A 16379-nucleotide genomic window follows, 5' to 3' on the forward strand; every position below is an offset into this window, starting at 1 on the left:
GGAGCTGCTCAGGCAGGTGGGGTGGACTCGACGATCTCCACAGGTCCCTTCCAACCCCTTACAATTCTGTGATCAAATACTTACAAACTGTTATAATGTATTGTATTTTTACCACCACGTAAACGTTCAGTTCTATGGATCTATGAAGGATCTATGGAGGATCTATGAAGCAACAGCTGTGGACAGCCTCATTCAGAGAAGGCAACAAAACACCTCCAAGCACTCAACAACAGCATCGGCTCACTAAGGATCGGTGTCCACGAGGTAACACTAGGTAATCAGCAGAATAATTACCTCCAAAGCACTCCTACGTGATGTTTCTCTTCAAACTCAGCTCCTCACTGAGGCAGACAGGTGTACAAGGAGGAAGGCAGCCCTGCAGCACGCCACTAAGGAATGGTACCAACCGGAACCAAGGTCTGCCCTGGTGACACCAGAAATTGCGCTGCGAGTTCTGAAGGGGAAGCTAGTCACCTTCAGCACCGAAGTAATAGCAGTTTATAACGCTAATTTGTGAAGTTTATATTCCTGCTAGCAGTGTAACAGAATTCTTTAAACACAATGAGAGCGTTGCTCGGTTTAAGGCCTTTAGAAACTGCAGTGGTGCAGGCTGTGCTGTGGGACGTTCCCGCACACACTTTCCCGCCCATTCTCACGGAGCGCCCCGCCACTCGCGCAGCCGCAGATCCTTTCCCGCTCAGCATCGACCGCTGTGGCGTCAGCAGAGCCAGGGCGGGCTCCCCGCTGCCGGGGCCGCGAGGACGCATGCGCGGGGCGCGTGCGCGCTGCGAGGCTCCGGGTCGCCGTGACGTCACGTGGGTCGCGGCCACTGCCCCTCGCGTCGAGGAAGGAGGGCGGGGCCCGAGCGCTGGGCCCGGCCTGAGCGGGGCGGCGGCGGCGGGAGGGCGGCCAAGGGCGAGCGGGCCCGCGGGAGCGGCACTCGGCAACGAGCTGAGGCGCTGCGGGGATGAAGGACCGGCTGGCTGATCTGGCAGAGGTGAGGTGGCTGGGGCCGTTGTGGCCGCGGGATGTAACGGTCGCGGCCCGGGCCGCCACGAGCGCCTCCTCGGGCCGCGGGGCTCCAGCCGTGCCGGGCTCCGTCCGCCCGCCCCGCGGGGTGGAGCTGCGGGTGCCCGCAGAGCGCTTCGGAGCCGTGTATCCGTGCGGCGGGTCAGCTCTCTTCTCACGGTTTCTTTTTGCCCGTGTTTACAAAATGGAAGCTTGGCGTGTTTATCCGTCCCCTTCCTTCCCCTTGTTTGCACTCTGGAAAGAGCAGTGAGAAGGAAAACGGGGCAGTGGGAGGGAGGTGCAGCAGTGCCTCTCACCAGCAGGATGTGGCCTGCTTTAAATGGAAGTTTTCCTACGTGGTTTTTCACTTCTTTTCTGATGTGAGAGTAAATAGAGGTGGTGAACGCCCATGTATATTGCATGTACTCTTCCTTTTCAGTTAAACGCAGTATTTCTTTTAGAAGAAATCAAAATGCAAGTTTGCAAGTTATTCAAAGTCCTAATACTTCCCTTTGTAAAGAGAAGAAGACGTTACTTGTCAGTGCTTGCAGTTTATTAAGATATGACGTTGTTCCTTATTTATGGTCTTGTTAATAGACTGTATTTGGTTGTTTAGCAGTGCTAAAATCCTTGCTGGAGAAAGAAACTTACAAACAAGCAGTCAGTATTGCCTTCAGGTAACGGTGTGTTCTCATATCATGTAGAGAAAATCATGCCTTCTTTAGACACTGTGGATCTTAGTGTGGTGTTGGACCTGCCAGCTGCCTGGGAGTTCTCCTTGGCTGTCAGAAAAGGAGCAATCTGGTGCTCCGAGATGAAAGAATCTCTTGAAACACTGGTGTGGTTTGATGCAACTGTTGCAGGTCAGGGGAAAGCCCGGGGCCTATAGATTCTGTCACACCTGGAACAGCACCTCCGGCATCTGAAATTCTTAATAAGTATTTAGAGAGGCTTGGAAGACTTCAGTTTTAATGTGGGAGATGTAGCATAAAATTCAGTCCTTGAAAAAATGCACTTTTTATATGAAAAATAGAATACTTTCTTTGAAAGGGACCTACGAAGATCAAATCCAACTTCCTGACTGCTTCTGTTTTAAACAGAAGTTAAAGCATTGAGGGCATTGTCCAAATGCCACCTGGAAACTGACGGGCATGGGGTATCAACCAGCATGCCAGCTTGTCTGTTGTAGTCTTTGACCACATAATGGTCAATAACATTCTCATAGTGTTTGGTCCAAAACCTCCCTGGTGCAGCTTTGTGCTTTATCTGTGCGTACTGACATTGGTTCCTCTGCTTCAGTAATTTTATAGGGAGTGAGGAGGTAAACTCAGAATCTCCTTTACCTCCAGACTAGATAACCCAAGTGATTCTAGAGCATGTAGAAATGCATTAAGTATTTTTTATGAGTTAATGGTTACTTGTGTAACGAAGGTAATGAGTTACTTGGAACAGGCAACCATAAAGATTTACGGTGTCCTGAACATTGCTTCCTTCTACACCATTCAGTTCTATGAATAACATGGGAGTGTGTGTGTAAAGCTGCAGTGTGCAGGAACGCTTGTGAATCTGGTATTGGCAGTCCCTCAGATGTATTTTTTTCTGTCCCAAATAACTTCAGACAGCACAGTTCATTTAGCCTATAAGTTCTCTGTGCAGTTTTTGAAGCTCTTTTAAGTTGTGCACAGACAGCAGCTGGGCACCTGCTGCACTCAGCTGGACAGGGCGTGGTGCTGCTGTGCTGCTGGAGCTGCTCTCACTGCAGCTTGCTGCTCCAGTCTGTCAGCAGGTTGACTCTGACTCACTGGGGTGGTGATGGTCACTTCTTTTTACAGCCTGACACAGTTCACAATCTGAACTGAGAATAACTTTGAATAGAATTCAGGAGCAAGTGAGTCTTTTAAATCAAAAAGACGGTTTTGTTTCAAAATTCAGAAACTAATTTGGTAAGGGCTCTCAAGCCAGCCTTTCTTATGCCATTATGTGAAATTTCAGAAGTTGAATAAAGCATCCCATCTGAGCTGAGAGCTGAGAGAAATGTCCAAGAATCTGGTTTCTGGCATTTAACCCCACCTTTGAAGAAACTTGATGTATTTTGTAAGTGTGAATGTTAGAGGTGTACGGCCCAGGTTCTCAGTCCCAAGGTCAAGGTTAGAGCTGCAGACAGACCATTAGCTCACTGTTGGCATCAGCATGAGGCTTTTTTTTATCAGTACTTTTTGTAATTGTACTTATTCAATGGAGATAAGGCCTAGGAGAGGGAATATGTTTGTGCTAAACATCTTGGACAGACTGTGTGCTTGTCAAAGGAGTGTGTTGCTTCACATGAACAGAGTTAGTGAATAAGCTATGTTTTAGCTATGTGATGATTTGAGAACATAAAGAACAGAGGTTGACAAGTCATCAGGTGTCTTTCATGTTACAAGTAGACAGTACATAAATCTTTCAACAAATTGTAGAGAGCCAATTCATATGTCATTCATGTCACTGCAACCAAACGTGAAGGTGAAGGCTGTAGGCTGCCTGATGGTGCAGCTCAGCATCATAGCTGCAGGTGTACAGGTGGGACTTCAGAGCAGGATTTTCTATCTTCCACTTGGTTAAGGTTGGCTCACATGTTTCTTGTTTTATTAAGATCTGGCCAAAGGAAAAGCTAATGTTTAATTTCTTAACCTATCTTTTTTCTATTTTCATTATTTTTGTTTCAATATCTGAATTAATTTCCTTACAAATAATTAGAAATCAGTTTTTTTTTACTCAGTAAATTTATGCAGAAGGTGTTCTTTACGTAAACGACGAAGCATTTTTTAAAATGTAGCTCACTTCTGACTGATGTTGGGTAACTTTTCAGCACTGCAGTCTGATCTGGGCAGAAGTTAAGTGACCTCTCTTGGGCACAGACTTCCTCTCGTTTGTAAAGCGAGGCTGTTAGTTTGTTACCATCCCTAAGGATGGATTCTTCAGTACTGAGTCATAACAGTCGTTTTCCGGAAGGAGTAGCTACCAGAAATCACTAGGGATATGACACTGAGTGCGTTGTGAGTGGTCCTGGAGGGCAGTAACAGCTTGATATTTATCTCAGTTGAGGCACTGTGGCTCCTATGAGCATAAAAAGCAGATGATTTCTCACAAAAATATTATTGAACTTATAGAACTCATTGACAAAGTGTAAATGCAGACTTTCTTTGAAGATTTGGAGTACCCCTAGTAGATTTTATGCTTAGACAGTCACTGAACATAACTTAATTAGATAATAGCAATGTTTTGACATCAGATTAAATTGCAGAATTATCAGAAACAATATACATCTAATTAAATAAAATCAGAAACAACAGGACAAAAGGTTTATTGGATAACAGGGTTGGCATTTGGGGGCAGGAAGTAGGTGTTAGAAAATCAAAGGCAGAAGAGATTGCAAGAAAGAAGGAGTTTTGAATGTGAAAATCCTTTAATATTAACCTTTTAATTTGTTTAAATAAGGAGATAATCCATTGTCTGTGGTACAGTACAGTAATTTCGTTCTAATTTTGATTCAGTACAGTTCAAGCTGTCTGTGCTCTACAGAAGGAACTAGAGAACATGATGCTGGAACTCTTGTCATGCATGGCTCTCTTCCCTTGACCAAATTTGAATCTATTAATATCAAGAACCACATGCTGTGCTGTGCTGACTCATCGTTTAGGGAAGTGCCACTCGGGGAATGCACTCAGGGCTGAGAGCTGTGTGAAGTCTGCAAGAGCCATCACCAGGAGCTGCTGCTTTGCTGGCTCCTGTGCCAAGGGTTTATCCGTTATGTATGTATGGTTAATGTAGCATAATTATCTCTAAATTGGTGTGGAATGGCAGCCTTGAAAGCACCCAGGGGTGAAACTAGTAAGTAGTTGTTGGTGCCTCTTTGTTCTGGCTTTCACTGTTAGGATTGTTACCTCACATGTCAGAAGGTCATCAGCTGCCCTCACCCACAGAGTGAGGATTTCATTTCCTGTCTCTTTACTGGTGAAACTGGATATTATTTGTTGGTTTGTGTAGACCTTGCTGTGGGAATGTCTTTACTCCCTGTGAGAATTTATATAGTTATATGCAAAATTGTATTTTAATACTTCTTATGACAGGGAATGAAAACTCTTAAGATCTCATATAGACTGGTTATGTCTTAGAGCTGTTTACAGAGGAGGATGTGCTTTAGCTTTACAGTTTTATTGTAATCAGGTGACTTTCTTTGACCTCTACTGATTTGTTTTTAGCTTGCAGTCCTCAGAAGAGGATAAGCTCTGAACTTACCAGGCTGTTGACAAAAATGTATATACAGAAACAATACAGAAGAAACCTTAGTTGTATCAAAATAGTATATTGAGTTTTCATAGATTTTTTGTTACCTTTTACAGTGTAAAGGAAATGAAGATGGAGAGACTGTTATTGTTGAAAAAGACCATTTTATGGATGACTTTTTCCAACAGGTAATTTAATTTCATACTTTTTTCTGTATGTCACTTAACATTCTCTTTGTGTTCCTTAAGTTCTGTTATTTCTGTGTGGTTCTGTGTAAACAGTGAAGACTCTAGGATGTGGTTTGCTGTGTGCCACGCAGCCCCTTCCTCAGTGCTTTCCTGGATTTTTATTCTTGGCACGTAAAAGAATGACTGTGGGTTTTATTGTTTTGAAAGCAAAACTAGCTGTTTAAATGTGCACAAGGTGTGATTGCAGTCTGAAATTTGTCAGATGCTTACTGCTGTTGCAATTGTATTCAGGATTTTTAGTAGCAAAGATGTGAAGTTGTTGGGTTTTTTTTAATACGTGTGATAATTTTAATGCTCTCATTGACGTGTTTCTCTTCTAGGTTGAGGAAATCAGAAATAACATAGCAAAAATAGCACAAAATGTGGAAGAAGTGAAAAAACAGCACAGCATTATCTTGTCAGCCCCAAATCCTGAAGGGAGTGAGTATCACTTGTTTTGGATTTCAAGGGTGTGTGACTAGGTAGCGAAAACAAACAAATGTGATTTCAAACTATCTGTCAGAGTAGAACTGAGCAGTCGTTCTCAACACTTCCTAGTTCAAGGCATGCCTATGCTTATAGGTGGCTTCTAGTGAACTTTGAAGAAAAGAGGCAGATCTATTTTTGTGGAATAGTTTTTTGTGGAACTGATTCTTGTGTTATTGTTGAAATCTGAACTTCCATTTTTAATTTTTTCCCACGTCTTTCTTATTTGTGGAGTGATTTTTGCCTATTGCTTTTATTGCTTTAAGTCATAGAATCAATGATCTGTTGCTTAATGAAGTGTTCATCTGAACTCTTAAAATCCATGGTCTTTGCTAACTCATCTGATAGAGCACAATTTTAAGCACAAATGCAGTAATTGATCTGTACTGCGCAGGAATGTGGCATTACTTGTAATGACATAGCTAGTCATAGATAGTGTCTGAAGATTACTTGAATATCTTTTGAGAATGGATCTTTCTGATATGTTATCAACCATCAATAGTTCTGGACTTTTTTTTCTTTTACTTTTTTAGGAACGAAGGAAGAACTTGAAGAATTAAATGAGGAAATAAAGAAGATTGCTAATAAAATCCGTGCCAGGTTAAAAGGTTAGTTGTGGGGAGAAGAATTACCATCACTTGCAATATATTCAGGATGTGGCAGTGTTACAGACTTAATGGATTACAGATGAATTTATAACTTTTAAACAACTTTGAGCTGCACTATTGAATTTACACCACCTCATTTGCTCTGATTGCTCTATTAATTCACAATATTCTTGTATTTGCTCTTAGCTATTGAACAAAGCTTTGATCAGGGTGAAAATGCAAATCGAACATCAGTGGATCTCAGAATAAGAAAAACTCAGGTATGGTAACCAAACAAATTTAAAGAGAATAAAAGGATGTTTCTTAATCGGAGAATAAATGTCACTTTCCTGTTTCAGAACTCCACGTTCTGTCTTATTGAAATTTCAATACCATTTTTGATTGTTGTACAGTCATATTTGTTCTATTAAGAAAAAAATAAACCTTTTTGCACATTTTTAAATCCTAAAAAAAACAGCACTCTGTGTTAGCTCACAAGTTTGTGGAGGTCATGACGGAATACAACGAGACCCAAACTCTTTTTCGAGAACGCAGCAAAGGTCGGATACAGAGACAATTAGAGATAAGTAAGTGACCTCAGTATGCTTTTTTAACATAAATAACAAAAATAAATATTGTACTGTTCTACCTCCCTTTTTTCTTATTACTTAAAGGTGATACTAAGCACCCCACACCTTGACTTCTTGAAGCATGTGAAAGGGAGAGGAAAGAAACATTTCTATTAGAAATTATTAAATAAAAATCCTTTATTTCTTATGTTTTCAGTCTTTAAAAGAAAACATTAAGGTTGCATGAAAAAGCTGTGTTTTCAAGATACTGAAAGTGACTGTTACGAAAATCCATTCAAAAACTTGATAATCAGGAGGTCATCTGTTCTCATGCTGTGCTGTTTGCATCAATACGAGTCTGCTTTTTGCTTGTTTTTAAATCATTACTGCCATTAGACATGCTCTAATCATTTATTGAATGATTAACTCTCTTATTTCATTATTGGTAACTGTTGATTCAGAAAGGCTCCTAACTTTGACCTGCAGCATCTTATTTCAGAATATATCTGAAGCACCCTTAACACCTTAGAGCTAAAGTTAGACTTGTGATTATTTCCTGCAAAGGCAAATGTACATATATGTTTAATGAAAAATGCAAACAGAAAAGTTAGCAAATCGTAAGGCTTATCATCTCTTCTTTCTTTTTCATTAGACTTGCATACTGAGTATGATTTAATTCAGCATTTCTGTGTAGTTTATTTGGCAAGATACATTCTTTGCTTTTGTGAGGAGGGACCCTAATATCTCAGCAGGTGGTTCTGAGTTAATGTCACTGTGATCTAATTTGCTCCTTTAGATTTTCCTCAGTCCTCAAGATTTTAAGGAAGGATTGGCAGCATTCTTGGGTATTAGTGTCATTAACATTAAAATTGTAATTTTCATCTGATAGGATAGAGTTATAAAAGCTAATACAAATCCTTAATCTTCCCTTGTAAAATAAGTTGACTATCTGTATATATTTTGTACAATACAAATCACTTGAATAGCAGTCAGCATTTGCATTCGTCTTACCACTGTATTGGATAACATGCAATAGTAAATTAGCAATAAGTCATTAGGTGAATAATGAAAACTAAAAGTGAAAATAATCTATAGGTAATAATCTTTTCTACGTGGAATTTGAATGTAATGTTGTGTTAGCTGTTACTGTCTACTTTCCATAAAGATTCTGTCCCTTGCCACAGTAGCTGGTGGAAGGGAGGGAACGAATCAGGTGTCATTGCAACTTGATTGTGTGGGTAAATACTGAATGCTGTGTAAATACCGAGTTCTTCCTTCTGCAGAACACCCAGTGGGGTTCAAATGCTTGTCTTAATCGTTTCTGATCAAATTCTTCCATTTCACACAAAGAATCATCAGGAATTCCTCACCCTGGTTTTGAGTCTAGCACCTTTATCTGGCTATGACTTGATTTTTTTTTTTGTTTTTTAAATGCAAGATAATATGTAGGTCACTACATATAGTAATGCCTCTCGTTTGTGGAAACTACAACAGGTACAAACAATGCAATAACACAGTTTGGTAGAGCAGAATGTCAGCTACAAAACACAGTTTTTCAACATATTTACCACTATTAGCTGTGCATTTTTTCCAGCATTGAACAGGAGCCTGAATGCAGCACTTGTAAATATCTGCTCTAGTGGAGGTAACCCACTGTTGCCGCTGCTGAAACTCACCATCCACTGCCTCCCTGTTCAGTAAGCATCCATGAATGTCAGTGGGTGCAGTTCTTTCCTCGTGGAGGAATTCAGTGACACACCTTTGCTCCATATGCACTTCCATGTCAGATGCTATTTTGTCAGGCTGCTCCTCTGCTGCCATCTGTCACATGGCTACAAGGTGTAATGGAAAACTGGCAGAAAGGTTCACCCTCTTCTGCCACCCCACCAACATTTGCCTCTGATATCATGGACCAATAGAATAAAACAGGAAGCATTACCCAGTAATGGCTAGGTACTGCTTTTTTGTAAAGCTGGAAATGCTGCAGTACAAGTATTTTCTCTTAATTGTTATCCTTCTGCAAAATTTCATTCTTTTAATATGTGATGTTATATGATGTACTGTTATGTTTATTCTAGCTGGAAAGACCACCACTGATGAGGAACTGGAAGAAATGTTAGAGAGTGGTAATCCTTCAATTTTCACTTCTGACGTATGTATTTCTGGTCCAGTCACATCTATCATCTATTCTGTTTGTTCTGCTATTTAAAAGTGTGTGTCAGTGCTTAAGTACTTACGTCTGTATTTTTTGTTCTACCAAAGATTATATCAGACTCCCAAATAACTAGGCAAGCTCTGAATGAAATTGAGTCACGGCACAAGGATATTATGAAACTGGAGTCCAGTATACGGGAACTACATGAGATGTTTATGGACATGGCTATGTTTGTTGAGACTCAGGTAAATGAACCAATTAAAATACATTTACTTAAGCAAGATGGGTTTTTTGTCTTCATCTTTAGATGTAGAAGCAATACATATCTGTTTCTTAGTGGTTTGGGACCGCAGTTAGAATATATGGAAGTTAACCACTAAAATTTGTGTTTTGTTTTAAGCAAATAAGCAGTTGAGATGTACTGATAGTATGTGCTTTGGATAACTAAGCAGACTTTCTTTGCAGTTGGTATCTTAGGTGTGCTTTCTTCTTCTGCATACTTGTACTGCAATTCATGCTGGAACCTTTTAAGTGTATTTAAGAACAGCTCTGTCCTGGGATGCTGTCTGTTGTCATGGAAAACCAGGATTCTCAGATATGGTGACTTGTTAGAATTAAATATAGCAAGGATTTTTGCAACGTGTGTATAACACAAAGCGATGATTGTTTTGTTAGAACAAACACAAGTGTCCAGGGATCAGCTGACTAGTCATCTGTATTGTCTCCCATTCATAAACTTTAATGTGAGCTGTGTGTAAACTTGTTAAATTTGCAGTCCTTGTGTACTTATTAGCTAACTAAAATATTTTGAATTGCCATTCTCTAAGTTTTTTTTTTTTTTTAATTTCTGTAGAAGAGTGAGGAGAATAATGTTCAGGAGAGAACTGAAACGGGCCTTTTTCTAAATTGAGTTTTATTTTGAAGTGCTGTGTTGCTTTCATATTTACATATAAAGGCGGGGAGAACTGGTGGTAGTTTACTAATGAACTAGATCTAAAAAAAAGTTACCTGTGCATCATTCTTTAATGCTTTGCTGTTTACTGCTGCTGATTATTTCTTCTGATGGACAGAAATGCAGGTAATAGATTTACTGTTACTTTTCACCAATCCTCCATTTCATTTCCAAATTTCATTTATCATAATTTGAATTTGTATTGACACTGAACACTCAGCTCTGTATTTTACTTCCAGGAGTTACTACTGTATGTGTGGGGTTATTTCTAGTTTTAGATTACCATTAGACTTTGTATCTAAATTGTCAATATCTCTCCCCACTTCAAAGAAGATCAGGGATGTCTGATCTTTTAGTATGTCAGTTTTAGACTGAACATCTAAAAACATACCTTTGAATGTGGGGTATGTTTTACCAGTCAATGTCTGATCCTTCAGAACAGAGAAACATGCCTGCCTTGCCCATGAATGTCACCTCTTTGGTTAGATCTCTGAGCCCTTGCTTCTCATTCCCTTCTTTTCACTGCATATCAAAGCATAAAAAATGCCTGCCACTAATGTTGTAAAGAATTTTTGATTAAAAGAACGTTGATATCCTATAGCCTTTTTTCTCAGGTTCATGGAACAGGGATCCTTGGATGCCAATAATAAATTTCTTGTTCAACATTTAATTTTAAGGGTGAAATGATCAACAACATAGAAAAGAATGTGATGAATGCAACAGATTACGTGGAGCATGCTAAAGAAGAGACAAAGAAGGCGGTTAAATATCAAAGTAAAGCACGAAGGGTATGCAGTCTTCTTGTAACTGTCCTAGTCAGCATGTTAACACTGCACACTGTTAGGCAGCCTTCAGTTTTAGTTAAACTTTTTTGCTGTACTCAGGTAGAATTAATAGATGTACTTTGCTTTTTTTTTTTTTTGAACATTTGGTATTTAAAATTAGAAACGTTGGGTTATAAGATTTTAGTTATGAATTAGTAAATGGCAGAGGAAGGATTTCACAAACCAAAACAAAACAGCGTGTTGAATTATATGGTAGTTTTAGTATTAAAACTTGGTATTTCTAGCAGAGTAGGGAAGTTCCTCTTATTCTTAGCCTGTTACATTTAATATAGTTATGTAAGTGGGTTCTTCTGGCACCTACTTGCAAGGTGTGTTTTTTTCCCTTTTTGATCACTATTTAGATATTAATCACAGTAACTTCCCTGCAAACACTGTTTAAAAATGTTTATTCTTAGACATAGAGAAGTATAGAGAAAAATTTATCTCAATTTGAGAATATTGCAGGCTTTAAAAATGAATGTGGATCTGAAAACTTTTAAAAATTGAAAATAAATACAAGTTTTAATGTGCTTGATATTAAAATAATACCTTGTTTTTGACAGAAAATGTGGATTATTATCATTGTGTCATTGGTGTTGATTGTCGTAATTGGTCTAATTATTGGTTTGTCTGTTGGTATTCGGTGATACTTGGATAACTTCAGCATGCATGACTTCCTGCCAGTGTGGCAGTAAGTAACTAATCAACTAATTTTGCTCTTGTTTTGCTCTGATAACTTCTTGATGCACTAACCCTTAATATGTTCTCAGTTACTACTGGAGGGGGGGGGCAAACTTGAGATTAATTGGTTACTCTGCATACTATAAAACTTCCATGCCTGTAGATGTGAAAACTGACATCTAGTGGTGAATTGCTGAATGTACAGATTGCAGTCATACTCCTTAAGATCTGTAAACAAAACAAAATGAGAAGGGGGTAATGGAAAACCCACAGCTTATTGTCACAGTCCTTTGAATTTCTAATATATTTAAAGTTCACATCAACAAACAGCCTGTGCAAAAGTACAGATTGCTAGTTACACTTGGAACTTTGTCAGATGTGCTTGCACTGAAGTAAGCATCTGCAGCCATAAAGATGACTTGTGGATTGCAGAACATCCTAAAAGGAAGCTCTTGTATTAATCGTAGTCCAAATGAAACCGTGTGACAATGTATTTGTAAGAGAAAGTCTGCAAAGATTCAAATTTGAATTTGAGGACATAGATGTGAGAATTCTTTCAATCTTTAGACTTTTACTACACTAATCTACTTCTGTCGTAATAATGTCTAGCCAGGCTAAGGAGATAATAGCAATTAACTCTTTTGAGTCCAGTGGAAACAAAACTTTCTATCTATGGGGTCTTTAGAAGATTTATGAAGTACAGTGAGGGCATATGTCATTTCAGACAGCTAATCTGGAATTCCATCGTCTGTACTAACACAATTTTGGTGGTAAAGTTGTTTTTTTGTTTTTTTGTTTTTTGTTTTTTTTAGCTTTGACACTAAATTGGAGTTTCTTCTCACTTTTGGTTTACGTGCAGATAACAGGCTTTACTGTTTTGCTGCTGATAGGAACATGACCCAATGTCACACCTTTATGCATATTTATAGAACCTTTTAACTTTTGTGTAGCTCTTTGAGCTGTTAACTATCTGATGTATTTAGTGATGTTTTGTTCAGTTCTCCTGAGGGCAATTGTAAAGGTTTGAGTAGGCTGCAAATATTTGACCAAGGAGGGCATCTCAAGGCAGTATATTTGACTTGACTTTCGTAGGTAGGTGATCACCATCATGGTTGTTTTTTGTATGTAATGGTATTTAAAGAAGTTGTATGTGGGTATTAATAATGCTCAAAATAAAAAATCAGAATTGTTACAGAGAGCTTACCTAGCAATTGTGATTAGGTGCATTAGAAAAGAATGACTAACCACAGGAAATCATGGCAGTGAGTTTTATTTAGAAAGAAAACCCAAGCACTTAGAACAGATACCAGTGTTACTAATTTGCTGTGGTTATGCACACACTGAAGTATGTAGCCAGATACAGAACTGTTTCAATCTAAACTAAACTTTTTCTTTTTTTTTCATTTTCAGAAACTGATATTCATAATTATATGTGTAACTGTATTACTGCTGATTCTTGGAATTATCCTAGCAACAACACTATCATAGCAAGCATATTCTAAAAGCCACAGACCTTCAGAAACTCCAAAAGATATCTTCAGTAATACCAAACTTTTCCTGATAGAGGATGCCTTACATGGATACGTGATGATGACCTATCATTAATGGCAAAAATGAAAACAGTCACTCTTAATGTTTACTTATAAATGAAGATTGGAATGTACCAGGTTATGTATATTTTTCATCATAAACTATACATTTACAATAAGACTGAAACTTGCTTTTAATTGTTTTGAACTAAAGCAACTTGGATGCTTTCATTTTTCAGTGTTACAAACAGTTTAAATAGGGAGCTAAGATACTTGAGTTTGGACTGTTTGGATTTTTTTTATTCCTATTGCTACCATAATTGTAATCACAATTTTATAACCTTGCCAGTGCTGCTTCTAAGATGGCACTCCTGTGAACTATTTTTCCTTTTTTTTTTGAAATGTAGCTATGCCTTTAAATATATTTATTCACCTTAACGTGTCTAAGCTTAATAATTAAAGTTATTTCCAGCAAGTGCAAAAATATTTTTATCCTGAAAAGACCACTTAGATATTTACTGGTCTGCCTCCTGTGTTACACTTGGAAAAGCAAACGTTTTTTAAACATAGCAGATGTGGGGTTTTTTTCTACATGACTAAAGCTAATCGCTTTAAATATTTCCTTGTCTTTAAAAAATGTTGGTAAAAGTAATACAGAAATGAAGCACACCATTTGAACTTCAGCAGATAACTTCACAAAGAGTCTTCGTACAAACAAAACTCACGGATCAGTTCTGCCTTACTGCTTGTGTGAATGACAAAAATCATACTTGCTTCAATAGAGCCAAGCCAAGGTTTGATTCTGAGAAGCTTGCTAATGTTGTGGTGTGAATATAGCACACACGAAGAATAAACACTCAGAAAACTTTCAAATGTAATGCAAACTAAGACACTGATTTGTTAAATGTATGTATTATATAACATATATGAAGTGTTTTAGTATATATGCATCTGTGTTGTAATACTAGCTTGCAAGACCTGAAAGCTTGAAATACTTCAAATGTAACCAAATAACTGCATTTAATGTTAAAGGTTATTTTTGTATTTTGTGTGTAAAATATTTGTAACTTGAATTTATGATTTCAAACTGTTTAGGATATCCATGTAGATATGTAGATATATTTACACTGTAAGAGAAATAAAGGAAATTATATGTTGTGCCTTTTAAAGTGTGATCTAAAATCATGCTTGTCAGTGTTTCCAAATACTAAACTATAACATCAGTTGCAATAACTCAGATTGGAATCCTTGAACTTGTGTTTTATGGGAAGTGTTTGAGATCAGTTATTCACTAAAATGTAATTCAGTCTTTTTCTTTTTTACTTTGTAAAATTCAGCAAAGTTTACAGTATATATTGTATGTATGAGTATTCTTGCTTTATCCAATGTTACTGTGCTGATGCTGGAGCTATTCACATGTCAAACATTAAACATAATTTAAGAAAAAATTCTCTTCTGCAAGCCCCAGCCGTAAAGAAGTTGCTTGAAGAAATTAACTTGATTGATGAACAAATTTTTTTCACTTTGAAGTCCAGAACACTCAGCCATGGCTGTGGGGAAGTGTACATTCAAAGTAAGGAAAGATTGGCTGCAATGTAATCATCCTATTATTAGGTAATATATTTTCTATTCTATAGTTTTCTGGATTAAAAAAAAATATTATTTATACAGAGTACATTGGAGAGGGGGCTCAGTTCTGTTCAACAGCTGGTTATCTAAAGTAGTGCCCCAAGCCCAGTCGTGTTGATTCTTTCCTTTTTTTAATTGTTAATGGAGTACTTTGCCCACCAGGAACAGAAATGGGAATATGCCATTCCATGCATTTTTATTTTCTTTTGTTGTATAGCTGCCTCTGTTTTAAAACAGAACTTGTTTTTCACATAAACCTCTTCATTTTGTTAATACTGTGGAGGAGGACATCTCTAACCTATGCACGAATAAATGTATCCTAAGCTAAGCAAGTATCTTGTGGCTATTTTTATATTCATGGTGTTATTGTGACCTTTGTGAATATTTCCAGTAAGTGTCTGAATAAGTCTGGTATGCTTTTGCATACCAGCAGAATGTCAATCAACTGCTGTCTTACTCATTTACAGTATTCCCACGTAACTTGGTTAAATATTGAACCTGAAAAATAGAGTGATCGTATTTGGATAAAGATACTCACATATTTCCAAAAAGATTTCTGTGAAAGTGCATCTCCATTGTACTGAATTAAAATGTTGACCTTGCTTGGCTGCCTCAGCTGCTCAGTTAGTAAACAATTGGAAATGTCAGAGTGGACACAGAGTTTTGATGTACAAGTGTTCCCATTAATTGTGTCTTTTCAAACAGTCTGAGACTACAGTTGTCAGTGTTTCCAAATATTTAAAATTTAAATGCAGATTGACACTCAACCAGCTTTTTGCTGGCAGGGCATGGAATGGCCTTGTCTCCTGCTGCCTTTTCTCCTCCTACGTGCACGTGTCTCATACTGAGGTGGGAACCTTTCCAAGGTCAGTGCCACAGCAAAAGCAATACGAGCCTCAGTGTAATATTCTTTGGAAGATTGGTTGTGCTCTTTTTGTGTCTTTGGAACTTTGAGATTTTTTAAGAATACTTATGGTTTCATTAATTGAATCGGATTCAATGCTATCTCCATGTGCAAGTAAATTTTCTTAGCTTCTTTAACAATCTAACACCAGTGGAGATATGCACGGGGAGTAAAGAACAAGGGATTGATGAAGTTATATCTGATTGCAAGATAACTGTGCAGTTATGCTTGACTTGGAGAGCCACTGAAACAGTCAAACAGTGTCAAACAGCTGAGCTTAGTGGAGGTGGGAAGACAAAGCCTTCAGTGTTCTTTGTTTTTTTCGTTTTCTTAAAGACTTGGGTTACCTCATGTGGCTTGTTAAGTGACTTCTACAAATAAGCTGGCATGCTTCGTGCTGCAGTCAGTGGGTCAGCCTTTGCACCTGTGCCTCAGCTCAGGCTGTTCTGTCACGTACAGTAGCGGTCTCAGTTGCATAGTGTCCCTATTTTATTTAGTTACCCCTGTCAAACACGCACAGCAGTGGTGCAGCTTTTACAAATCAGCTTTTTGGAGTAAAAGG

The 16379-nt window shown here is 38.2% G+C and overlaps 1 protein-coding gene across 3 annotated transcripts; it reads left to right on the plus strand.

The window, feature by feature from the left end:
• Window positions 1-826: 826 nt before the first annotated feature.
• On the plus strand, window positions 827-13863 carry STX2 (syntaxin 2). Of its 3 annotated transcripts, none has more exons than XM_065739125.1 (11): window positions 827-997; window positions 5391-5462; window positions 5843-5942; window positions 6521-6595; window positions 6782-6855; window positions 7053-7161; window positions 9222-9295; window positions 9406-9543; window positions 10928-11038; window positions 11638-11686; window positions 13166-13863. In XM_065739125.1, exons 1-11 carry the CDS (start codon window positions 968-970, stop codon window positions 13255-13257), a joined length of 924 nt encoding a protein of 307 aa, XP_065595197.1. In that variant the 5' UTR covers window positions 827-967; the 3' UTR covers window positions 13258-13863. The 3 variants fall into 3 exon arrangements, with proteins under 3 accessions (XP_065595197.1, XP_065595195.1, XP_065595196.1); XM_065739123.1 differs by having other exon boundaries at window positions 11638-11765; window positions 13166-13248; XM_065739124.1 differs by lacking the exon at window positions 11638-11686 and having other exon boundaries at window positions 828-997.
• Window positions 13864-16379: the final 2516 nt, after the last annotated feature.

This window comes from Cyrtonyx montezumae, unplaced genomic scaffold, assembly GCF_038088225.1.
Source record: "Cyrtonyx montezumae isolate F1298 unplaced genomic scaffold, pur_monq_1.0 scaffold_23, whole genome shotgun sequence".
In the NCBI taxonomy this organism is placed as follows: Eukaryota; Metazoa; Chordata; class Aves; order Galliformes; family Odontophoridae; genus Cyrtonyx; species Cyrtonyx montezumae.

Coding starts and splice junctions, on each gene's coding strand:
- STX2 (XM_065739125.1), top strand. CDS start 968: ATGAAGGACCGGCTGGCTGATCTGGCAGAG. Junction 998..5,390: donor GGCTGGCTGATCTGGCAGAG/GTGAGGTGGCTG, acceptor TACCTTTTACAG/TGTAAAGGAAATGAAGATGG. Junction 6,856..7,052: donor TCAGAATAAGAAAAACTCAG/GTATGGTAACCA, acceptor TAAAAAAAACAG/CACTCTGTGTTAGCTCACAA.